The sequence below is a fragment of the Trachemys scripta genome, chromosome 3, assembly GCF_013100865.1.
Source record: "Trachemys scripta elegans isolate TJP31775 chromosome 3, CAS_Tse_1.0, whole genome shotgun sequence".
Lineage (NCBI taxonomy): Eukaryota > Metazoa > Chordata > Testudines > Emydidae > Trachemys > Trachemys scripta.
Window position 1 is genome coordinate 129,112,177 of NC_048300.1, and position 25,635 is coordinate 129,137,811.

Here is a 25,635-nt window from a genome sequence, read left to right on the forward strand (position 1 = left end):
ATTCTATATGCATCCGAAGAAGTGGGCTGTAGTCCACGAAAGCTTATGCTCTAATAAATTTGTTAGTCTCTAAGGTGCCACAAGTACTCCTGTTCTTCTTTTTGCGGATACAGACTAACACGGCTGTTACTCTGAAACTTGTCATTATGCAAGGCACTGCATTTAGCCGTATGGAATGGAAATCCATATATGTTCCATACTTCTTGCATCCGAAGAAGTGGGCTGTAGTCCACGAAAGCTTATGCTCTAATAAATTTGTTAGTCTCTAAGGTGCCACAAGTACTCCTGTTCTTCTTTCTAGGATTTTCAGAGGGGATAGGGGGTGGAGCGGGGGGATGCAGCATGCTCTGGACAGAAGGTGGAGTGGGGTTGGGAAGAGGTGGGCCTGGAGTGGAGCAGGGACAGGAAGAGGAGCAGCCCCTGACAAAGTTGGCACCTGTTCTTCTCTGGGGAAGCTGCTGCCTGCAGCAGGCTGCGCCTGTGTGAGGTAAGCCAGGGGCACTTCCCAACCACAGTACAATACAGTACTATACAGTATATAATGCCGTTTGTCTGCCCCCCAAAAATTTCTTTGGAACCTAACACCTTCCTATAAGATTTAACATTAAATCTTATGGGAAAATTGGATTCGTTTAACATTTTCACTTAAGGTTGCATTTTTCAGGAACATAGTTACAATGTTAAGTGAGGAGTTACTGTATTTCCCTAGTTTGTTTATGAGAGGGTCACGTGAGACAGTATCAAAAGCTTTAGTAAAGTCAACCAATACATGTCTACCGCTTCCCCCAATCCACAAGGCTTGTTACCCTGTCAGAGAAAGCTATCAAGTTGGTTTGACATGATTTGTTTTTGACAAATCCATGCTGACTGTTACTTATCACCTTATTATCTTCTAGATGTTTTGTTGATTTAATTTAAATTTAATGGAAGGATAATCAAGAACAGGTCAGTAACCAAGGTTTTCAAAAGAGCAGACTTTGAAAATTTAAGGGAAGTAGGCAGTGAGATCATCTGGATTGACTTAAATGTGGAGGGGGCTTGGAATTTCTTTAAGTTAAAGATGCAAGGACTATCCATATTTTGCATTCCAAGGAAGAGGGAAAAACATTTAGGGAAGGGCTCCTTCTAACTGGAAGAATAACCACTTCAAAAAGGATATTAGGAGTAAACAGAGGACCTCCAAAAAATGGAAGAAGGTATTTATCTGCAAAGAAAGCTATATCTTGGAGACCAGAAATTGTTGGGATAAAGTGAGAATTGCCAGAAGTCAAGCTGAGTTGCACCTAACAAAGGATATTAAAAAAAAAAAAAAAAAAAGAGAGAGAGAGAGAACACGAAGAAAAGAAGTGAGGATGCTAAGCAGCAAGGATGGGATAGAGATTTAGGATAATCTGGGTATGGCTCAAAGTAAATAAATACTTTCCTCAGTTAAGGATGCTAATGTCAAACATGGGGGGTAAAAATAGGAGAATGCATGGGAATGAGTGTAAAAAAATGGAAATGACTACATCTGTCGTGGAAATAAAACTCAGAGCTTAATGTGCTCCAATTGGAGGTACCAGATAATCTCCATCCCAGAATATTGAAAGAACTGATGCATGAAATTGCAAATCTGGTAGAAAGATATATGATAAAGATATATTTATCAAATTGTAGATAGTACTGTATGATTGGGGAATAGTAAATATAGTACTTATATTTTATAAAGATGGGGGGAAAGGATCCAGGCAACTACAGACCCATTAGTATGACCTGAATAGTATGCAAAGCTTTAGAACAAATTCTGAAGGAAAGAACAACTAAGGGAATGGCAGTAATTGGAAAACGGGATAAAATGCAACATAGGGTTTCCCAAAAACAGATTGTGCAAAACTAACCTGATATCTTTCTTTGATAAGATAACTGCTTTTTTTTTTTTTTTTAGCTAAGGGACATGGAGTAGATTCTATCTGAACTTTAGTAAAGCATTTGATATAGTACTATATGGGAAATCATTAGGTAAACTGGAGAAGAATGGGATTAGTATAGGAATTGTAAAGTGGATAAGGAACTGAATAATGTGGAGACAATTGGTTGTGCTGAAAGGAGAACTGTTGAGTTGGAGGAAGGTTACTAACGGACTTCCTCAATGATCAACCTTTGGACTGATATTATTTAATATTTTCATTAACCGTCTTGGCACAAAAAAGAAGGGGTGTGCTAATGAAATATGCTGATGACTCAAAGTTGGGGGGCATCATCAATACAAAGAAGAATCGGAGTATAACCAGGACGAACTGGTTGACCTTGAGGACTGGAAAAATAGAAGTGGGATGAAATTTAATAATATAAATGCATTCCTAGCACACCATGGGCTCTTGCTTTGTTGACTCAAAGTTTGTGGATCTCTCATAGTCCTACACAATAAGCCATGCTTTGAAGTTAACCTTCTCATCTGAAGTTCTAAGGCTTCAGTCCTGATGGGCCATCTAGTTAGAGACATACATAATACATTTAGTTACAGACATCAAGACAATTATGAACAATGTGACAGCCAGGAACAATACTTCATTAGCTAATATGCAGTTTACACATCAAATAAATTCACACCTAAACCCTAAACATCCTTTGACCTAGGGTCAATAAAGTAGAAAGATAGTAATCACAGGAAACGGGTGAAGACAATAACCTTATCATGTTACTAGCTTTCATGCATTTAAAGCAAATGTAATTACCGGGCACATGCCATATACAGATAATGTGATAACATTCCCTTTTGTTCTATTCTAACAAATGAATTAGTACACTTAACACTTCCTTGAGGTTGTGATCTGAGCTGGCTAGCTATCAGCACCACAACTAGGATGTGCAACAATTGAGAATGGCCTGTGGTTATACAGGAGGTCAGGCTAGATGATAATGGTCCTTTCTAGTCTTAAAAGCTATGAATCTGTCATCTCTGTTACACCAATTCAGACAGAATGTGACAAGGGCACTGAAGCTGCACATACTTTTAGGTTATCACTGAGAGCTCTCTGCTTCAGGGAGAAGCTTTACATCCTTTGCAAGGTACATTTGCCCAGCATTGTGGCTCAAATTCGGAGAGAAGTGAACTTTCATGTTGACTGACTCTGCAGAAGTAGTGTTCCAGATACTGTGATTTGATATTGTGGATAAATGTTGACTTTTTTATGGTGTTATTGTGAAGGAAAATACAATGCACACCAAATAAGAATACAATATATGCTTTAGAACAGGGGTCGGCAATCTTTCAGAAGTGGTGTACCGAGTCTTCATTCATTCACTCTAATTTAAGGTTTTGCGTGCCAGTAATACATTTTAATGTTCTTAGAAGGTCTCTTTCTATAAGTCTATAATATAGAACTAAATTATTGTTGTATGTAAAGTAAATAAGGTTTTTAAAATGTTTAAGAAACTTCATTTAAAATGCAGAGCCCTCCGGACCAGTGGCCAGGACTCGGGCAGTGTGAATGCCACTGAAAATCAGCTCCCATGCCATAGGTTGCCTACCCCTGCTTTAGAATTGAGGAGATGATCATTTAAAACTCAGACTAGCAAACTTGGACCTGTCACCAAGAGGAATGACTTTTCACATTTTAAGTTTAGGGAAATAATTCAGTATCTCAGTTACCATTGTCTGTTAACTGTTGGAAGCTGACTTTTTATTAGAACTCATTTAACAAAGACCAGTCTCTTTAACAAAGCTAACTCCACTTCCTGTAATCGCATGTTCTTCCAGCAATATTGTTGATCTAGCTAAGGTTCCTGTGTCAATTATTTGTGAAGATATTTTGTGGTTCATGAAGATCCTTGGAATCCGAGTCTAGTGATCTGAGAAGGTCTACAAGAGTGAATTGGTGAAAAATCAATAATTTTTGTTTCAGAGCGGTAGCCGTATTAATCTGTATCCGCAAAAAGAACGAGGAGTACCTTAGAGACTAACAAATGTATTTGAGCATAAGCTTTCGTGGGCTACATCCCACGTCATTGGATGCATGCTGTTAGGTAAAAAGCAAGTCCTTACTCACCTCTCCAGCACCCGAGTTCGTGCGGAGTTGGTATGGGGCTCACAATCTGTCAGAGACCAGACACCAATTCGTTGATCAACGGGCTCACACTATCCTTAGCTTGAAAAGCTTCAGAGTAAGTTTGGCAAGTTTATTAGGGGTGAACATCAATATTTATACACAGAAGTAAACAAAGTGATTAACAGATCATAATGGTCATGTATAATCAATCAAGATTCTACAGGATAAAACAGGTTAAAATGTAAATTCAAAAAGAGAAAAGGGGAGATGGCTACTTAAGGGGAGCGGGGTGTCATGAGTAGTTCGCAGGTCAGAGCTTTGATTAAAAGTTCAGACAGAGACATCAAGTCTGGGTTAAGTTTAAGCTCATCAAAAGTTCAGACTCAACACATGCTATGGAAAATACAGTAGGAAGATATAGATACACATGAAAAAATGAGTGAAAAAACAGACTCCAATGAGAAACTGCAGAATTGGAATTAATTTGCAAACTGGACACCCTTAAATTAGGCTTGAATAAAGACTGGGAGTGGATGGCCCATTACATAAAGTAAAAACTATTTCCCCATGCTAATTTTTTCCCCTATTGTTGCTCACGCCTTCTTATCAACTGTTGGAAATGGGCCATCCTGATTATCACTACAAAAGTTTTTCTCCTGCTGATAATAGCCCACCTTAATTGATTACTCTCGTTATAGTTGGTATGGCAACACCCATTTTTTCATAAGTGTATTCTCTATCTCATAATCCATGAGAATATCAAATAGAACTGGATCCAAGACAGATCCGATGAAGTGGGTTTTAGCCCACAAAAGCTTATGCTCAAATAAATTTGTTAGTCTCTAAGGTGCCACAAGTACTCAATAATTTTTGTAGCTTTCCTAGCTGAGTAGGGGGGTTGAAAGGAAGAACGTATTATGAGAGCTGGGGCAAGATATTCAAGAAGCTGTGGAAGAAAGAGGTGAGGGGAAACTGGGAAGAACAATCTCTGAAGCAGACCCCAACATTTTGGGAAGAGGGAACAAAATTATTGTGGATCCCAGACCAGCTTAATCTTAATCTACTCTTACAAGTCTTTCTGAAAAAAACATTAGCGAGTAATGAGAATATTTGGTATATCTTGCTTGTTTGTATCTAGGAAGTGGAGTACTAATTTTTAATAATAGCAAGCAGGCTATTTCTTCCGTTACTGTAGGATATTTCAGTTATTATAAAGGTGGACAAGACTGAATCTGGCATTCTGTCACAGGAAAAATCTTGCAAACAGGGCCGGCTCGAGGCACCAGCCTGGCAAGCAGGTGCTTGGGGCGGCCGCTCCAGAGAGGGGTGGCAGGTCCGGCAATTCGGCGGACGGTCCCTCACTCCCGCTCAGAGCGAAGGACCTCTCGCCGAATTGCGATCGCGGCTTTTTTTTTTTTTTTTTTTTTTTTTTTTGCTGCTTGGGGCGGCCAAAACCCTGGAGCCGGCCCTGCTTGCAAAAATGGATTGCTAGGAGTCTTACTGTAAAATCTTTTCTTAGATTACAGCAAAATTTTATAGGATGCAAGTAGCTGCTTTGTGAGCTTTTCTAGAGACTTTTGCTATTCTTACATTCACTCAGGAGACTCTGTCATCTGCAGAGATGATTGTCAATTTATTCTTCATGATTCTTCATGATGTTTCAGTTCTGAGCTTCTGAAAAGCTGAGATTCAAAACTGCATCCAGTTTTGAAAAGTAAGTTTTTAAAAAAAAAAAAATTAAGGAAATTGCAGAATGTTTTTTCTTGCAAGACCTTAAGGTTAATTCTAATTTCTGGTGTGAAGCATTGATTTTTTTTAAACACAAAACACTAAAGTGAATGTGGCTTTTTTTCCCCCAGTTCAAAGTTGAGAAGGATTGTTTTGCTATATGTACTGAAAAATTATTCATATTTTTTTTATTTAGATGTAAATAAATGAAAGTGTCCTTAAAAGTTCATCTTCTGTTTTTACTATAGCTACATTTAATATCAAAACTCAAACTAGAATGACTCGGTATCCACTCTCCAAACATATCTCTTTGAGAAAATCATGTATTCAAAGAGGATTCAGCTTTTAATCATAGATTGATTTTTATAACTTGCAGATAAATGTTTCACAAATATATGATATATTAATAATATATGATGCCCATTTTTATTGCAAGCTATTATGCGAATTCTTGGTCATTTGAGACTGGCAAGGGGGTATGGATCTTACCTTCTAGATCACTGGCGGAAATCTGGCCCACATCAGTAGTAAGCGAAAGCAATCCCCAACTACTCAGTGGCATATATAAAATGATTAGTGGTGTCAGTCCAATTCTTAGAGGACAAGTGTATACATTACTAAAACCCCATCACAAATTGACAATCTTATTAACAGTCATAGCAAAGGGAGCAAATTTCAAATACACTGCAGACTGAATTATCCTCTATTTGAGAGAATCCTTCCTGGTTACGGGCAAGTTGGAAAAATGGTCACTTCTATCTATTTTCTATCACTAAATAGCAATACAATCACTAATAAAAAAAATTCTGAGCCTGTGTTAATACTGGGAAGTTAATCAAAGAATCCTTATGCCCCATTGTTCATTAAAACAAGAAGAGCAGTCTTAATTTTATTCATATGATTTATAGAGCAAAACTTTCTAGTTTCTTAACTCTTGTAATACAGTCTCAATGAAATATCCAGGCCTGAACTGTAATTATTCTCTTTAGTTTACAAGTTGCTTTTCAAATATAATGGTATTACTGTAAGCTTTATTTCAGTAGTTAAAATGTGCTTTTCTACTGAACCTAAAGAAAGAGAGGCAGGTAAGATTTCTACATGTCCTTGAAGTCTGAGATTTATGACTATCAGGGCAGTGATTTATCACATCATTTATAAGGATAAAAATAAACAACAAATGACTGTCCTGAACTCACAGTAGGGTGACCAGGTGTCCAGTTTTTGACCAGAACACCTGGTCAAAAAGGGACCCTGGCAGCTCCAGTCAGCACCGCTGACCGAGCCACTAAAAGTCTAGTTGGTGGTGCTGCTGGGCTAAGGCATGCTAGTCCCTACCTGTCCTAAGGCACCGGGCTGTACTCCAGAAGCGACCAGCAGGTCCGGGTCCCAGGTGGGACAATAAGCTGGTTTTGGAAAAACTGTCTTTAGCCACTGGTCACAGCTCCTGAAGGAAAATCTCGTGCAGGGGCCAAACCCAACTGGATCTGCTAGAGGAGCCACAGTTGGTGAATAGAGGAGCTGCAACCCAGAGGTCCAGATCTGAGTGGTTGAACAGTGGGGTTCTACATTGGAGAGAAGTAAAGGAAGAAAATCCTGTCACCTGAGGAGTACCCTCAAGAGGGGCTGCAAAGAGGTCTGAAGTGGGCTGTAACTGTGACAGGTGGTGAAAATTGGAAGCATGCTAGTATTTTATTTATCACTTTTATCATTCAGTGAGACTTAGTGTATGTCTACAGTGCAGTTAGACGCCTGTGCCAGCTGACTTGGACTTGCATGGCTCAGGCTAAAGGGCTGGTTAATTGCAGTATAGATATTCGGGCTGGGACTGGAGCCTGGGCTCTGGGACCCTGCAAAAGGGGAGGGTCTTAGAGCTCAGGCTTCAGCCCGAGCCTGAACATCTGCACCTCAATTAAACAGCCTGTTAGCCCAAGCCCTGCAAACCTGAGTCAGCTGGCACAGGCCAGCCCCGGGTTTTTAATTGCAGTGTATGCATACTCTTAGTCTCCTAGTCACTTAAATGCTTTTGAAAATTTCACCCGTAGTGTTAGATCGCTAGAATTGTTAGTTTTGGATGTAGTTGGCACGGATTTTCCTTTGTGGATGCTTAGGATTCTTTTTCCTGTTTGACAGATGCTTGTGACCACTCCAGAGAAATGGGATGTAGTGACAAGAAAGAGTGTTGGGGATGTAGCACTCTCTCAACTTGTAAAGCTCCTGATTCTTGATGAAGTGCATCTGTTGCATGAAGACAGAGGACCAGTGCTAGAGAGTTTAGTGGCACGCACCTTACGGCAGGTAAGAGTAAGAATCTTCACATTGACTTTCAGAAATAATTCAAGAATAAATAGAATTCAGAGGTAAGAAATCAAGTATTTTAAAATATTACCTCATGGTACTTTGGCAGCATGTAATTCTTTTAGTTGTAGTAAATACTACAATACAAAGGAAGCAGATGTATATTTCATTTTTGTCTAGCAACGTTTCATATTAATTGACTGGTAAGGGATGTCAAAAATTATATCATGTAAATTTTATTTGTACTACTTTTGGCTACCAGTGTAAGGGGAAAATCAGAGTGTTTTTCATAATTAAATAAATATTATATGTGAATAACATTTTTAGAATTAATGCTTCATTAATGAATTATTAGTGTCCAAGTTTAGCCAGAACTATGAATGGAAACTTACATTTTACTGGGATTTTTCAATACGAAGCAAAATCTGCTGATATGATACTGTTTGTGGCAAAGCATGAATGCAAAGTAGTAGATTGAAACTAAGAAGATTTATAGTGCTGCTGGAAAAGCATTCTCTAAAGGAGTAGTAGAAACAAAATATTATGTGATACTCTGGTATTTTCTAAATATCAGAGGGGTGTATAGCAGAGGGGAGAAGGAGGGAATGGAGAGCATAGAAAAATACCAGATTCTCATGATCCATTACAAACAGAAGAGGTTCAGAGATGGACAACAAATATGATTAGAGCCATGGGATAGGATTCCATATGAAGAGAGATTCGAAATTTAGGACTGCTCAATTTAGAGAGGAAGTGAATAAGAAGGACATGATAAAGTAATGAATGATATAAAGACGATAAAATGGAGTTCCTATTTATCCTTTTTATAATACAAGAACAAGGGTACCTACAATGAAATTATCTGGCAAAACAATTAAAATAGATAAAAGGAAATATTGTTGTGCTCAACACATTGATCTGTGGGGTCAAAAAAGGATTAGACATTTCTTTGAACAATTAGCGCATCCACAAGCACATTGTATAGGACAACTGTTTTAGAAGGGCTTATAAACTCTCACGCTTCGTGGCTGAAGTCAACCATTAACCAGCAGGGGCTAAAAAGAAACTTCCTTATAGGCAGGTTATTCCATAAGAGCCAACTGAAGGTTGCTTGTATGTTCTTTTGAAATATCTGTTTCTGCTCACTGAGGGACAGGATACTGGACAAAATGGACCACTGGTTAGATCTAATGTGGTAATACTGATATCCCTGTGTAAATGCAATATAATTATTACCATTGCTACTGCTGCTACAAAATGTTGGAAAACTCTACTTTGTGCTAAGATCCCTTGTCTCAATACAGCTTTAACCTTCCAAATCAGTGGATTTTTGATGAGTTCTGTGCAATTTTGTGTACAGTGTTTTTTTTCTTTTGAGGGAGGTATTGTTTGTTATCCCAGATGTCTTATGAAAAGGACCAGATATTCTAGTGTTGATTTCTCTATTTCTACTGTAGAAGATCACCATCTACATACTCTTTTGTTCCTATGAGACTTGCAGCATCATTTTTTCATAGCACAAAGATATTTTGTTTCAAATTGATATCACTGGAATTTTAAGACAATCAAAACTGAACTTGAATCACTGTTGGACTTCAGCTCATTTTGTGTCCAGTAAATATGCAATTAAATAACCCTCCCGCCTCCCCCCCCCCGCCCAAAAAACAAACAAACAGAAAGGAAAAATCTTAAACCAAAAACAAACAGAACAACACACCACCAACCACCATAGTTCAGCAGAAATTGTAGCATGAGAAATGGAGCCCTCGTGAATTGCCACGTGCTTTCATAATGGCAAGAAGAAGGAAAAAATGGAGAGTACTGCAAATCTTTATAACAGAATTTGCAAAATTGTGGGGAAGAGAAGATAAATTAATATCAAAATATTGAGATAGAAGGAAACATCACTATGATAGACACATTCCAGAAGAGAAGGATAATCAACAGAGAAAACAAAACTGTGTAAACAGAACTGTTTTTAAAAGATTGGAAGGTAAGCGGTAAAACCAAAAAAAGATCAAAACGTTTAAGAATAATGAGCCCTCCAGAGGTGAAGGGCAAACAAGCTGCATCTGTTTTGAACAATAGCTGCCTAATATTCTTAAAATGGAAGCAAAAATTTGTGAGTTTGCAATCTGCTTTTTATAAAATAAAGAGTTCATTGCTGCATGAGGAGCTACAAAGGAAGAAATGCCTATTGTTTCCATTTATATTTTGCTTTAGACACTTTAAAGCAGGTTACTGCCATTGACTTCCTTTTGGTCAGGATTTCACCCTAAAAATTATAGAATAGTTGTCTCAAGACAATCCTATATCTCTTATGCCAAAACTCTGTTTTATTTAAAACAAACATAAAAAAGACTGGCTTTTTAAGAAAGAGAGACTGATGTGGACTTGAAAACAATGAGACAAAAAGCCAATATGGAACCTGCAACTTTATTAACTATCAGGGACTTTTCTCTTCCCCACAACACATGCACAAACACACACACACTCTGTCTCTGTCTGTCTCTCTCAGATTACCAGCAGGGCCATTCCAGTGCAGGTCACTAAAGACCCAGGGTTCTACAAACTTGTGCATGATATGAGGGCAGTGCCTCCTCTACATCTCCAGACCTGGGACCCAGAGTACCAGCCCTACTTTCCTTCACGCAGGAAGTAAGAGAGATGAGATGACAGGAGCCATGTGCTGTGTGACAGATGGATGCATGCCTCCTCACTATGCGATGTCATGCTCTGGGCCCATGCCCACACAGCATATTGGAGAAATATAGTCTAGACGAACTGTGACTGAAAACATCCCTGTATTCATACCCTAGACGCTGTTGTACTGATCCTTATACAAAATGCCTTGTAAGGTATAATTTGAAAATTAAGAACTCACTGGTCAATAATATCATGGTGCAATGTATGTAGCAACATTATATGTAAAGTTATTAAATCCCCTTGTATGATGATCTTATCACATGTTCAAAACCTCACAGCCCTGCCCAGGCAGAAGTGTCCTGAATGAAGAAATCTGTGTTTACCTCAATTTTACACATAAGCAATAAACAGGGTTCTCATGACAGCAGGGAGAGGAGATGTCAGGAGACAAAGCAAATTTGCATTTCTTCAAACACAAGTGAGAAGAACAAACATGGAGCCTCCTTCTCAACCAGACTCCATTTCACCTTCCTTACTGTGGGAAAAAAACTGCTTTGAGCTGTAATTCTTGGGAGAATCCACTTCAACGTTAACTGGACTATAAAAGAAAAGGGCAGAAAACCCCAAATTCATGCTCTTTCTTTGACATAAGAAGACAAAGGAACCAGCCCTTTGACTTCAGGGGGACGTTCTGGTCTGAGAATTTGGTTAGACATGTTGCTGGGTACATGTGGTAAGGATTTTACCTTGAACAAAGTCTATCTTAAGTTTTAGCTACCAGAAAGCATTTTATCTTTTTTTCTCATGTAATCATTTCTGACTTTAATTCTGATACTTCAATTTGCTTAAAATCCTATCTTCTTTTGTTGTTAAACTTATAGCTCACCATTGAGCTGGAAAGGCACATCAAGTGGGGTCTTTCCGAGATCTTCCTTGGGTCCAGTTCTATTTGATATTCTCATGGATTATGAGATAGAGAATACACTTACGAAGTTTGCAGATGATACCAAGCTAGGAGGGGTTGCAAGTGTTTACAGGATTAAAATTTAAAATGATCTTGACAAAACAGAGAAATGGTCTGACAAATCCTAAGCACTACACTTAGGAAGGAATAATCAGTTGCACAAATACAAAATGAGAAATGACTGCCTAGGAAGGAGTACTGCAGAAAAGGATCTGGGAGTTATAGTGGATTACAAACAAAATATGGGTCAACAGTATAATACTGTTTGGGGGAAGAAAGCAAACATAATTCTGGGATGTATTAGCAATACACACAAGTAATTCCTCCACTCTACTCAGCAGTGGAGTATTGTGTCCAGTTTGGGCACTACACTTCAGGAAAGATATGGACAAATTGGAGAAAGTTCAGAGGAGAGTAAATGATTAAAGATCTAGCAAATATGACCTAGGAGGAAAGATTGAAAAAAATGGGTTTGTTTAGTCTGGAGAAGAGAAGACTGAGGGGGGACATAACAGTCTTCAAGTACATAAACGTTTGTTATAAAGAAAAGGGTGATAAATTGTTCTCCTTAACCAATGGGGACAGGGCAAGAAGTAATGGAATTAAATTGCAGCAAGGGAGATATAGATTAGACATTTGGAAAAACATCCTAAATGTAAGGGTAATTAAGCACTGGAACAAATTGCCTAGGGAGGTTGTGGAATCTCCATCAGTGGAGGTTTAAAAGAACAGGTTAGATAAACACCAGTCAGGATCGCCTAGATGATATTTAGTCCCACCTCAGAGCAGGGGACTGGGCTAGATAATCTACTGATGTTCTTTCCAGTCCTACTGTTGTATGATTACAAGGACCTCCAATTGGTCCCTTTTTGACCTCCCAACTGCACTGGAACCTGCCACCAAGGAGTAGTAATCAGCTTACACATCTACCTGAATCCTGCCAGGCAGCTAGAAAGGCATCCACTTGCTGCCTGAGGTCTTTTTTGTTTGTTTTTAATCACCCCATGTTGGATAGCTGTACTCCATCCTGTCAAAACAGTTCTTCATCTTCATCACTCAAGGTTTGCAAGCATGGCAAACCATTCTGTACTAGCCTCTGCTAATCTCTGAATGAATTGTCCTTTTGATCCACCCAGGATACCACATCATCCATCCATGATCTTCTTTCTCTGCCTCATGTTCTTCCATCGGTTTTCCCTTCTAGTGCTTGTGTTTAGGGGCTGCCTGCTGAACTTCTTAAATTGTATTCCATAAATAGAATTTTTGATTTAGTAAAATCTTTGACTAGTGTTGGCAGAGTTCCAGTCATTTCCAGTACTTTTTCGTTGGGAATATGACCTATCCATGACACTTTCAGAACTCCTCTATATCACCATAATTTGAGGGATTGTAATTTATTGATTGTTTGAATGTCCTTGTTTCGCAGCCATCATTTAACACAGACCAAATGTAAGTTTTTCAGAGCTAGACTTTATTCTTCAGATTTATCTCTCTTCTCATCAGATGTTTATTTTTGCAGAATGTCTCTTTAGCTCTTTCTATTCTGGTGCAGACTTCAGTATCTGATCTTCAAGTATCTTCTCTAATGATGAGTATCAGTAGTTTTTCAACTGATGTACGGCTGTGTCACTCACTGGAACCTTGCATGCCATCATAATTTGTCTTGCCACGTTCAATTCTAGAACATATTCTTTGCCATATTCATGTATAATTTTCCACTAACTTAATCAGATCTTCTTCTGAATCAGCGAACCACACTGTCATCTGCATGGTGAATGTTCACCTGTTTTCCATTTATCTGAATATCTTCTTCTGTTTCTTCAGGCTGGGATGATTTAGTTGGGGTTGGTCCTGCTTTGAGCAGGGGGTTGGACTAAATGACCTCCTGAGGTCCCTTCCAACCCTGATATTCTATGATTCAGTTAATATAATCAAACTATAAATGTTGAATAAAGTCGGTGGCAATATACAACTTTGTCTTGCTTACTTTATTAAGGCTTACTTTATTAATCTCTGATTGAGGGTTTTTCAGGGCTATCATCACCATATAGTTCTTTGATGTTGTCTCACTGTCTCTCATTCGTACCTTTTAGGGTCTTTAAAATACTGTCAATTTTTGTCCTAATGGGTCATATAGTCACCTTTCTTCTGTAACCGAAGGCTCTTATCTTTTGATACATCTCACTTAATTTGTTTTTTGTCCATCTGTTCAACTTCTTTGCATTCTAATTCAACCATTCAGATTTCACAAATCTCCATTTATTCTTAATCATTTTATTAATCTTCAGTATTCCTCTTTTTCTGTTCTCAATCTGTGCTTTTACTTTCTTTGTTTCATCCATAAGAGCAATGATTAATTTGTCATCCATGGGCTTTTCTTAGTTATTTACTTCTTTCTTATATATTTATCTGAAGCTTCTTTGATAGCATCTTTCAAATGTTCCCAAGTCAATTTATCTTTATTTTCATTAATGATCCATGACACTTCTTGTGAGTTTGTATCTCATGATTCCTCAGAGCTTCAGTGTTCCATCTTAGTAGCATTTGGGTTTCTGTAACTTTTTCAGTTTGATATTCAGTCTTATTAATACCAGTCTATTTTCTGATCTATAATGTGCACTTGGCATAACTTTAACTTTCCTAACACCATATCTGTATCTAAGGTACATTGTGATTTAAAAAAGAATATTTGCTTTTTACATCCCTCTTGCTGATTTTCATGTATGCCTGATGCTTTTTTGTTGAAAACAAATATTGCAAATGAGGTCATATTTCTTACAAAATTATATGAATATTTCTCCTCTGCCATTTCTTTCACCAAGGCCAAATGGGCCAACTGCCACAGATAGTTTTTACCTTCCTACTTTTGTGTTCCAGTCTCCCATAAGATTTACCACTCTTTCTTTCTTTTCACCACTGATTTCCATTACTACTTCAATGTGTTTATAGAATTTGTCAACAGTTCTGGGGAGATAAATTTACTCTCCATATGAGAAATCACTGTACCCCCTTTTGTTGTAATATACTTCCCAGTTTCCCAATTCACTTCCAACCTTGCCTGGTTGATCTTGGCAGGTCTGGCAATTCCTCACCAAACCCATCTTGGAAGCATCTCTAAACAAAGACAAATCCAGGGAAAAGAGCTGAAATGAGGCTGACATCTCTCTTTATTCTGATGACCAAATTAACCCTATTCCTATGTCTAAATCATTCTCCCCCAGGTGAATAATGAGGAATGAGTAGAGTGCCATAGAGTGAAGGGTCACTCACTGTTCCCACAGTCTGTCCCTCCTTCCCTGTCCTCTCAGGCAGCCAAATCGGGGAAGCCTAGCTGGAGGTCCCTCACATTTGTCAAATGCCCTTTTGTGAACCCAGTGAATAATACTAAGACCACATATCCAGATAGCTATAGGTCAGGCTTTTCTGCTGGATCCTGAAGAAGAACAAACAGTAGCATGTTCAGCTGTGAAAGTTCCAGTTCAAATATTATTACCTTGAGGAGGCTGAATCTAAGACCTAAAGACTTGCTAGCACCATGTCAGCAATGTCTGACTCATTGTTCTTTGATTCAGAAACTAGAAGCCCTACCCTAAAATCCTCCCAGAAGACCATTGGGAATAATGCCTTAAAGAAGAGTGTCTTGCTGTCACTCCTACAAATCTAAATAGTGACTGGTTCTTCTTTGAGTACTGATCCCCATCTGTGTTCCACATGTGGATATGCATGGGGACCATGCGCCTGAAATTGGACATTTCTATCAATTAGTGTCTGTTGTTCCATGCCTACATAGTTCCTTTCCTTGTGCTCCAAACTGAGGATATAAGGGACAGTAGACCACCAGCAATTCTGCCTTAAACAGGACGGCTTTGCTGCCACTACTACAAATTTGAATAGTGACTGGTATTCTGGAATCTACTATAAGGCCCTTTGAACGTGACCAGCCTTGAACATGAACTAAAACCCTGAAGCCTGGCTCAAGAAATGCCTCCACCTTTGCACAAAAATAAATGTCTGCTAGTCTACCTGCAGTTGCTGATGTCAAACTTGATGAATTAAGCCTATCATAAATTAGAATACTGGAGATTCTAGCATAGATCATACGTGGGAAGGCCCAACATTTCTTATACAAAAATTACCGACAAAAAACTCTTTTGGGGACTTAAAGTTATTCACTTGATATATCAAAGGATTTTTTTTTTTTTAAAGATTATGCCTCTTTTAAAAAAAAGACATTTTAGCAATCACCTCATTTATATTTATAAACAAGCTACATTACAAAAATAACTGGATGGGACGTGTTTGCCCATTACTCATATAGTAATTTAAAGGTGGCAGAATCTGGCCCTTTGTCATGTTGTCTCATTGAGCAAGATGCTGCTCAACATGACTAAAGATGGTAGACTAAAATGAATCTATAGGATACATTTTTAGATTGCATACATGATGAAACATATTGGTTAGATGGCTTGTGATAAAAGAAAAGCTAGGGGGTATTACTTAACAATAGGTAACATTTATGCCCTTAATGGGTATCAAAAGCATTATGCAATATGATGGCTGCTGGTGAGTTTAATTATTAACTAAATGGGTAGACAGACCATCTCTTCCTCAGCTAACTCTAAAGAATTGAAAGATACCTTAAAATGTTTTAATTGGAGTAATATATTTAGGGATCCCCCAACATATAAAGATAGAGTTCCATTCCAGCCCTTCTCAAACTAAGTCTGGAATGGATATTTCTTTTCATCTTAGACTGTTTAAACAATGTAATCTCTACAAACATAGCATTCATAATCATATCTAATCATGCACCAATGTTTTGAGGGATTAATAGCAGTGCTACACACACATGATAAGAATGGAAAGTTCAACACTGTTATTAAAATACATTCATTTTACACATGCAGATGATAAATCTGCTATCCATATTGTTGAAACAATAACTACTCATGGAACAAATCACACATTGCTTCCTATAAAATAAGGAAAATCTTGCAGATAAATAGCCCTGTATATTGGGTTAATGAATCAGAATATTGATTACTATTTACCAATTCCTACTGAAACCTGCTTTAAAATATTTAATAATATGGTTATATATATTTTCCTTAATGATTTTACACTGAGGTCTTAAGGAAGAAAATGTGTATTCTAGAATTTCCTGCCTAGTCATACTGTCATATGTATTACCTATTTTGTATACTACTTTTGTAGCTATAACCAAGTTTCAAAAATAGGCGGGGGTTTTGCTGTGGGAGGCACGCACGGGAGGCAGCAAGACATTCTCAGTGCATAGACATCAAGGAAGAAGTTGTCAAAATTGTTCACTGATTTTGTTGCCAAACTTGAGACAATTTGGACCTACGGTTCAGAGGCAGCTTCTATTGACTTAACTTGGAAATGTAAGTGTCTGAAGTTGGGTACCCAGGAATTGGGGATTGAGGTGTGAACAAAATTAGAGGGCACTTGAAAATTTGGACTCTAATGTGTGTAGAGGTAGAAAGAGGAGAGGAAGGGATGTTAATTGTAATTTAGAAATAGCTAATGGATTTTTCTTTTGAAGTTTTACACATTAGGCCATATTCCTTTCCCTGCTAGAGGTACTTTGTGCCAGTCCATCAGCGTAGAACATCTGCAAAGCTGACTTGCCAGGCTATCGAAAGATGGTGTTGGTGTGGGGGAATCCCCAGGTGGGGTACACTGGAGAGTAACAGCTGTGCCCTAAGTTACACCTAAGGCTAGAGAGGGTGTAGAAGAGGCTTGTGGCCAAGTTTGGGGGCCCCTCCTTACCTGGTGCGCTGGGTACCAAACCTGTGACACTGAAACACCTGAGAAAAGATAGGTATAATAGAATTGCTGACATAATCTTAGCTCTAGTAGAGTGAACAGCTCATTAATGCACATTTTGCACTTTTCAATTTTTGAAGAATGTTTTTGCAAGTGATTTAAATTGACTTTACTAAACTTTTTTTAGTGGAAAAATTGCTTTGAGCTCTGCTGATATACTCTGGATATAACATCAAAAGAGTTCTTTGAAACTAATTTGTAGCTTTGATGTTTAAAGTTATGTAGTCTTGAGCATAACACAGATGTAAAATCAAAATGTTTAAACCTTTTTAATCAAAATGTCTACAGCAATGTAATATCTATTTAGCATATTGGTTTAAAAGACCAGTTGAACTGTTTTCTGAATTAGTGATGCATATTCTGAAATGTCATCATTAGCCAGAGATGTTGATGGTGTTTTGACACTTTTGCTACTTAGGGAGGTAGCTCCCTCACAAAAGACATACTGGATATTACACTAGTTCTTAGCTAAACAGTGGGAATAGCATTTGAGTTTTTGTGATTCTCCCTCCTTCCCCAATGAATCACAAATTAAACAACTAAAATTAAATCAGTTATAAAATTCTGTCAATAATTGAATGAAACTGAACACAAAGTACCTAGAATTGGTCAAAACAGTTTTGTGAAAGAAACTTGCCCCCTTTTTTGACCCCCTCCCCCCAAAAAAAGAAGTTTAGAAATTTTTCAGCCAGCTTTAATACAATGGAAGACAAATACAAATCTCTTTAGGCAGTTTACTCTATTTATAACTATTAGGTCACAATCATCGGTTGAGACAACTGGAATAGACAGTATTTGTGATTTTAGTTGTAGTAAAGGAAAATGTCAAAGATGATGCTTTTGGGTGAACATTATTCTACCCATGATATCACATCTGTATTATATTCATTTAGAAAATTTATTTTCTAACATTTATTAGGAGTTTACTAATTTATTAGGAGTTTATTTATTAGGAGTTGGTCCTCAGGCCGGTTTTGTTCAATATCTTCATTAATGATCTGGAGGATGGCGTGGACTGCACCCTCAGCAAGTTTGCAGATGACACTAAAGTAGGAGGAGTGGTAGATACGCTGGAGGGTAGGGATAGGATACAGAAGGACCTAGACAAATTAAAGGATTGGGCCAAAAGAAATCTGATGAGGTTCAACAAGGACAAGTGCAGAGTCCTGCACTTAGGACGGAAGAATCCCATGCACTACTACAGACAAGGGACCAAATGGCTAGGCAGCAGTTCTGCAGAAAAGGACCTAGGGGTTACGGTCAACGAGAAGCTGGACATGAGTTGACAGTGTGCCCTTGTTGCCAAGAAGGCTAACGACATATTGGGCTGTATAAGTAGGGGCATTGCCAGCAGATCAAAGGACGTGATCATTCCCCTCTATTCCACATTGGTGAGGCCTCATCTGGAGTACTGTGTCCAGTTTTGGGACCCACACTACAAGAAGGATGTGGAAAAATTGGAAAGAGTGCAGAGGAGGGCAACAAAAATGATTAGGGGTCTGGAGCACATGACTTATGAGGAGAGGCTGAGGGAACCGGGATTGTTTAATCTGCAGAAGAGAAGAGTGAGGGGGGATTTGATAGCTGCTTTCAACTACCTCAAAGGGGGCTCCAAAGAGGATGGATCTAGACTGTTCTCAGTGGTAGCAGATGACAGAACAAGGAGTAGCGGTCTCAAGTTGCAGTGGGGGAGTGCTACTAGGAAAAACTTTTTCACTAGGGGGGTGGTGAAGCACTGGAATGGGTTACCTAGGGAGGTGGCGGAATCTCCTTCCTTGGAGGTTTTTAAGGTCAGGCTTTACAAAGCCCTGACTGGGATGATTTAGTTGGGAATTGGTCCTGCTTTGAGCAGGGGGTTGGACTAGATGACCTCCTGAGGTCCCTTTCAACCCTGATATTCTATGATTCTATAACAGGCAGGCAGGCTCCCTATTTGACTCCCTTGACTCTCAGGAGCACTTGTGATTTTTAGATGTTAGGCAGTACTTGCTATGTATTCCCAAATCCTCCAGAGTGAGCATATCCTTAAAACGTAAATTTCCTAGGTTTCTAATAAAGCCAACTGAACCCCCTCCCACCAAAATTCTATTATGTGGCATCATATTTATACCCATCTGGGCTATCAGCAAGGCTGGAACCTTGAGATTCACCACTCAGAACACTGCTATTTGAGTTAATGAAGTAACTGATAGCATTAGTAAGTTATGTTTGTGTGGACCATCGTTAGAGTAGGATGAGACACATTGCCCATGGGTTTCACTAATATTTACTGAGAGTAGAAGAATGGTGATGCACAGCAATCTCTGGTTCTGGAGGGGAGTGTGTTATAGTGGTCACAGACCTTTCTGCCTGTATCCCATAAGTTTGACCCATTTTGTCCCATCCTCTCCAATCTGTCCTTGTCCTAGTCTCTCTCCTCCACCACTTGCTCATCTTATCCCAGTTACCCCTTCTTCCTGTGCCATTTTTTTTCATCCCAAACCCAGTCTCTTTGCCCACAATTAATATAAGGCCACTCAGCCTGGGAAATCCTCCTTTCCCTTTTTGAATATTGGCCCATTAGCAATCTTCCAGTCTTCTGGAATATTCCTGCTATTCTAAGGAAAGAAGGAACACTAGCTAGAATAGGGAAAGAACAGAATAAAGAATGTTTAGATAAATTAGAGGTATTCAAGTCAGCAGGGCCTAATGAAATTCACCATAGGGTACTTAAAGAGCTAGCTGAAGCAATCATGGAAACATTAGCAATTATCTTTGAGAACTCATGGAGCACAAGTGAAGTTGTAGAGGACTGAAGAAGGGCAAACATGACACCTGCCTTTAAAAGGGGGAACAAAGAGGACTCAGGGAATTATGGACCAGTCAGCCCAACTTTGATACCAGAAAAAATATTGGAACAAATGATTAGTCAGTTTGTAAGCACCTAGCGAATAGTAGGGTATTAAGGAATAGCTAACATGGATTTGTCAAAAGCAAATCATGCAAAACCAACCTAATTTCCTCCTTTCACAGGGTACAAGCTTAATGGAAGGGGGCAATCTATAGATGTGATATATCTTTATTTTAGTAAGGCTGTTGACACAGTCCCATGTGACATTCTCATAAGCAAACCAGGAAAATGTGGCCTAGATGAAATTACTGTAATGTGTGTGCACTACTGGATGAAAAACCATACTCAGAATAGTTATCACTGGTTCGCTGTCAAACTGGGAAGATGTATCTAGTGGAGTCCTGTGGGAGTCTGTCCTGGGTCTGTTAGAAGGCAGTATTTTCATTAATGACTTGAATAATGGTGTAGGAAAGTATCAGAGGGGTAGCCGTGTTAGTCTGGATCTGTAAAAGCAGCGAAGAGTCCTGTGGCACCTTATAGACTAACAGACATATTGGAGCATGAACTTTCGTGGGGGAATACCCTCTTCGTCGGATGCATCCGACGAAGTTGGTATTCAGCCACGAAAGCTCATGCTCTAATACGTCTGTTAGTCTATAAGGTGCCTCAGGACTCTTTGCTGCTTTTCCAGTGTAGGAAAGCATGCTTATAAAATTTGTGGATGACACCAAGGTGGGAGGGGTTGCTAGCTGTTTGAAAGACAGGATTAGATTTAAAAATGACCTTGAGAAACTGGAGAATTGGTCTGAAATCAGTAAGATGAAATTCAATAAATACAAGTGAGAAGTAGTACAATTAGTGGATCACAAATTGCATATTTGCCAACAATATGATGCACTTGCAAAAAAAAAAAAAAAAGGCTAATATCACTCTTAGGTAAGTAAGTCACTTACTCTTAGTAAGTCACTGGAGGTAATTGTCCCACTCTAGTTGGCATTGGGGGGCTTCAGCTGGAGTATGTGTCCAGTTCTGGATGCCACATTTTAAGAAAGATGTAGTTTAAAAAAAAAAACAAAAAAACCTCAGCATGTGTAGTCTTGAGAAAAGAAGACTGAGTGGGTACCTGTATATAGTCTTCAGATATGTTAAGGGATGTTATAAAGTGATCAGTTGTTCTCCAACTCCATTGAAGGTGTGCTTAATCTGCAACAAAGCAGGTGATAGGAAAATCTTTCCAACTATAAGGATAGTTAAGCACTGGAACAGGCTTCCAAGAGAGGTTGTGGAATCCCTGTCCTTGTAAGCTTTTAAGAACAGGTTAGAAAAACATGTGTCAGGGATTGTCTAGGTAAACTTGGTTCTGCTCAGTGCAGGGGGATGGACTTTATGACCTCTCAAGGTCTCTTTCAGCTCTACAGTCTTATGATTCTAAGATGTATTAAAAATTAAAATCCAGATCCTGATTAGGTTATGTGTTTTTTGAGAAGACCAATATATTAGACAGTATTTTGCTACTTATAAAAATGAGTCTGAGACACTGGGGTTGCATTGCATCACAGAGTCCATTGTTCCTTTTTGTTCACAAGTTAAGGAACATACTCCGTCTGGTAGGGGAAGAAGCAGCTAAAATAGGAACTGCTGTAGTGGAAAAGCCCCCTCCCCCCCCCCCCTTTCCAGCACCACTCAGACCCAGAATTTTGCAGAAGAGATACCCTCAACGCTCAGGGTACTAGGATCAGTTGGTAGCCAGAGAGGAACCAGACAGAGGTCTTACGTACATAGTGGTCTAATCAATGCTCTCTACGGGGGTGTGATTTCTAAGTGCATTAATATGCTGCACATTAATTGGTCTGAGCTATGTTAAAGCACACTAGGGAACCCTTTAATGTGCACCAGCAAGATTTACACAGATCAATTTATGTACAGCCTGTAAGTGCACTTCAGAAATCACACCCCTGAAAGCATATTACCTTATCGTGAAGACAAGCCCAGAAACTGCAGCCAGTAGGGGCAGAAGCAGCAAAGGAAAGTATTTTTGGAAATGTAGAGAATTTTCCACAGTTTGACTAGACATTCTCTCTCCTCTGGTCCTGGTGAGGGATCCAAACCTCCTGCTGCCTCTCCTTGACTGGGCCTGTTTATATGAACATTTAGTTTGCGGCAAGCTAGGGTGTAAATCTACCCCTCACTAGCCTGCTGCATACTAAGTGTCCATGTGGAACCTGCTGATGTGCCCCAACAGTTCCGTAATGTGTTTGATCTATCCAACTTTGAAAACAGGAGTTAATCTAAATGCACTAGGGTGGTGGTTATGAAATGTATTTAATCTGGCCCCCCTTCCTTGTGCCTGTAATCATTTAATCCCGCCTTCCCGAGTATATTTACTGCCACCCAGCTCTGAAGGCCACACTGCGGCAGACTTAGTGCCCCATTGCCACCCTTACTTCTCTGCTGCTGCTGCCACCCTATGGCTAACTGTTGGAGCCCTGCCACCACCAGGTGGGGGTTTGGGGGTGGGGGAAGGAGAGACCAAGCCCATGCTGCCTTCTGGTGAGGGATTGGGGTAGGAGGAGGAGAACCCAGATGGCGGTGCTCCAGCTGTCACTTCCGGGTCAGTGGGGCTCCAGTTGTCTCCTGGATGTGCACAGCCCTTCTGCATGAGCAGCCACCTGAGCTCTTAAAAATAAAAAAAAAAAATAAAAAGGGGGGGGCACACAGCTCACACCTTCCTTGATACATTCCCATGCTTCCCTTTGGAGACTCGTCCCACAGTTTGAGAACCGCTGCACTAGCGAACTGTTAATGTTTGTCAGCAGGGTCCAAGAGTATGGCAGGTTAGTGCTGGGTAGATTTACACTGTAGCTTGCCACAAAGTAAGTGTTTGTGTAGACAAGCCCACAGTCTCTTCACCTTAACTTCACTCCACACCTGACCCTCTTTTCCACTCCCTCCCCCAATCCCCTTCCCTTTTCTTTCCATTAATTGATACCCTCCTAAGTAAACCCATCCAAAAACTAAAACAATGTGGAACTAAAGTGACATTTGCTGCCATCACATTGTTCTGTGTGTGTTATACCTCTTCCCCATCTTGTGTTTGTCATGTCTATTTAGATTGTAATCTCTTTGGGATGGGAACCGTAGACTACTGTGTGAACAATGCCTAGCATAATGGGGCCCTCACTTTTGGTTGGTCCATGGGCACTTCCATAATAAACATGTTAAGGAACAACAATAGGCTTACCATGTGTTTTGCAACTTTGTCATTCGGGAGTATTAACATGGGGTTGCAGAGGACTGTGATACTTCTCTAATTAATATTCAAGATTTAAGCCTTTGAGAGGCAACATAACACATACTTCACATCCTGGCTGAGGGAAAATTATCATGGCTCCTAAACCATGGCAAGATAGTATGAAAACATCGTTCTTCATTTTTTTTTTTAGCATAATTCTTGATTTTTGGAAAATTGCTGTAAGTAGAGAATGGTGAGATCAGAGTATTTTAAGCCCTTGGAGTCAGCGGTGGCAGAATTAAACTCATTTATAAAATTACTCAACCAGGTGGTTGCCTAGTAACAAATGCATTCTGTTCTGAATACTTAAGGGGCATAGATTTTTAAACTGAATCCTACATAAGACTGATCTTTTTAAAAAAGTTTTTATAGTAATATGCTTTTTGATTTTGCGGTTGTAACATTTTCTTTTTTGCTCTCCCATTTATGTTTATTAAAGACAAGAAATTGTATACATAGACTGATTCATTGTAATGTTACTAACCTTTAATGGAACCATAATATATATTATTTCCTATTGTTTAGTAGTGGTGAAAAGGAAACTGTTGCTAACAAAATGGAAGCTTTGTACTGAAACTTTTAACTCCTTTAATGTATGGCTTGGGGCGTTTTGTTAAAAATCACTCCTAAAAGATTTTCATGACTCAACAGTTAATTTTTTTTTAAGTTTCCATTATAAACCTACTGTTGATCTCCTCCCCATCCATCTTTAAAACCAAACAAAAACAAAGCAACTAACCAAAGGAAAAAAAAAGACTATTCTTAAGCTAGGTTCCAAGGGAATTTTTTATAAGAGATTTGATGTTAATTAGATGATATGCTCTGAGACAAGAATTAGGGGGAAAAAGTTAAATTATTTTTTGAAAAATTCCCACCCTTTTCTGTAATATCACAAGGGTGGCAGGGGGAGAGCAACTTGGTCTTAAAAACTCCAAAAATGTTTTTCTCAATGAGAAATAATTAAAAATATTTTTTGCAAGTTACAGTGATTAATTTGGGAGTTTTGAATTCCATAGTGAATAACCATTGATAGGTCTTTGAGGAGTAGATATACATCTAGGTAGGTCATGCAGAATTACAAACTTCAAAAATTTCACAGACCAAGCCTAAACTTTTTAGAAGTTCCTCCTCCCCCACCCCAATAAAAAGTAAATGTGAGAGTTCATGAATTGGGATTGATGCTATTACCTGGTGACCAAAGTAGAATGATAAGGACTGACCACGAGAGCACTAATGTTGGTAATAGACATGAACAGAAAAGAGATTAAGACGTGAACAGTATAAACCAATGTAAATAGCCAATAACCAGGAAGACGTGGAAAAAGAGAAACATATGTGCATCCGAAGAAGTGGGCTGTAGCCCACGAAAGCTTATGCTCAAATAAATTTGTTAGTCTCTAAGGTGCCACAAGTACTCCTGTTCTTATATGTAGTGCAGTCACTGTATAGGAAAGTACAGAAATACTGCCCATCACTGTGACCAACCCAGCGGAGTTGGTGTTTCATGACCTGTGCTTCTACACTGCTGATGTTCGCTGCAGAGAGAACGCTATTGTTATTACTTTAACGCCTGCTTCGGTTCCTGTGTTTCTTGGCATTCAATGGGGGTTTCATTGGGCCTGTGTCAGTATTTCTGGTACTCCAATACCAGATTGTTTTGACCTTTCTTTCTTTCTTTCTTTTTTGCATCTGGGACCCCTGCTTGAATCTTGAGGCCTGTGTCTGCAGCAGTTCTGATGATTCACCTCAGCACTTTGTGTTCATAGGATGCCAAGCTGATCAACACCTAAGAAGGATGGAGAACTGTTCTGTAGCTTACAAACCATGTCCTTGTGGCTGGTTTATGTTGGTGGCAGACAACCATCTCTGTTGCATCATTTGCCGGGGAGTTGGCTGAAAATTCAAGGGAGGCTATAGTTACTTGCAGATGTCACTCAGGATTCAATGGGAATGGCTCTCAAGTCATCCTTCAGACATCCCAAAGAGACTCCTCTGCTCAGATGTG

The 25,635-nt window shown here is 39.1% G+C and overlaps 1 protein-coding gene across 2 annotated transcripts in view; it reads left to right on the forward strand.

Moving 5' to 3' along the window:
• The window catches only part of ASCC3 (activating signal cointegrator 1 complex subunit 3), a 480,033-nt gene that overhangs the window by 159,775 nt on the left and 294,623 nt on the right, over positions 1 to 25,635 (forward strand). For both annotated transcript variants that reach the window (XM_034765979.1, XM_034765980.1), the window contains one exon: positions 7,887 to 8,051. In XM_034765979.1, the coding sequence (XP_034621870.1) occupies positions 7,887 to 8,051 (165 nt within the window). The remainder of the gene's footprint in view (positions 1 to 7,886; positions 8,052 to 25,635) is intronic.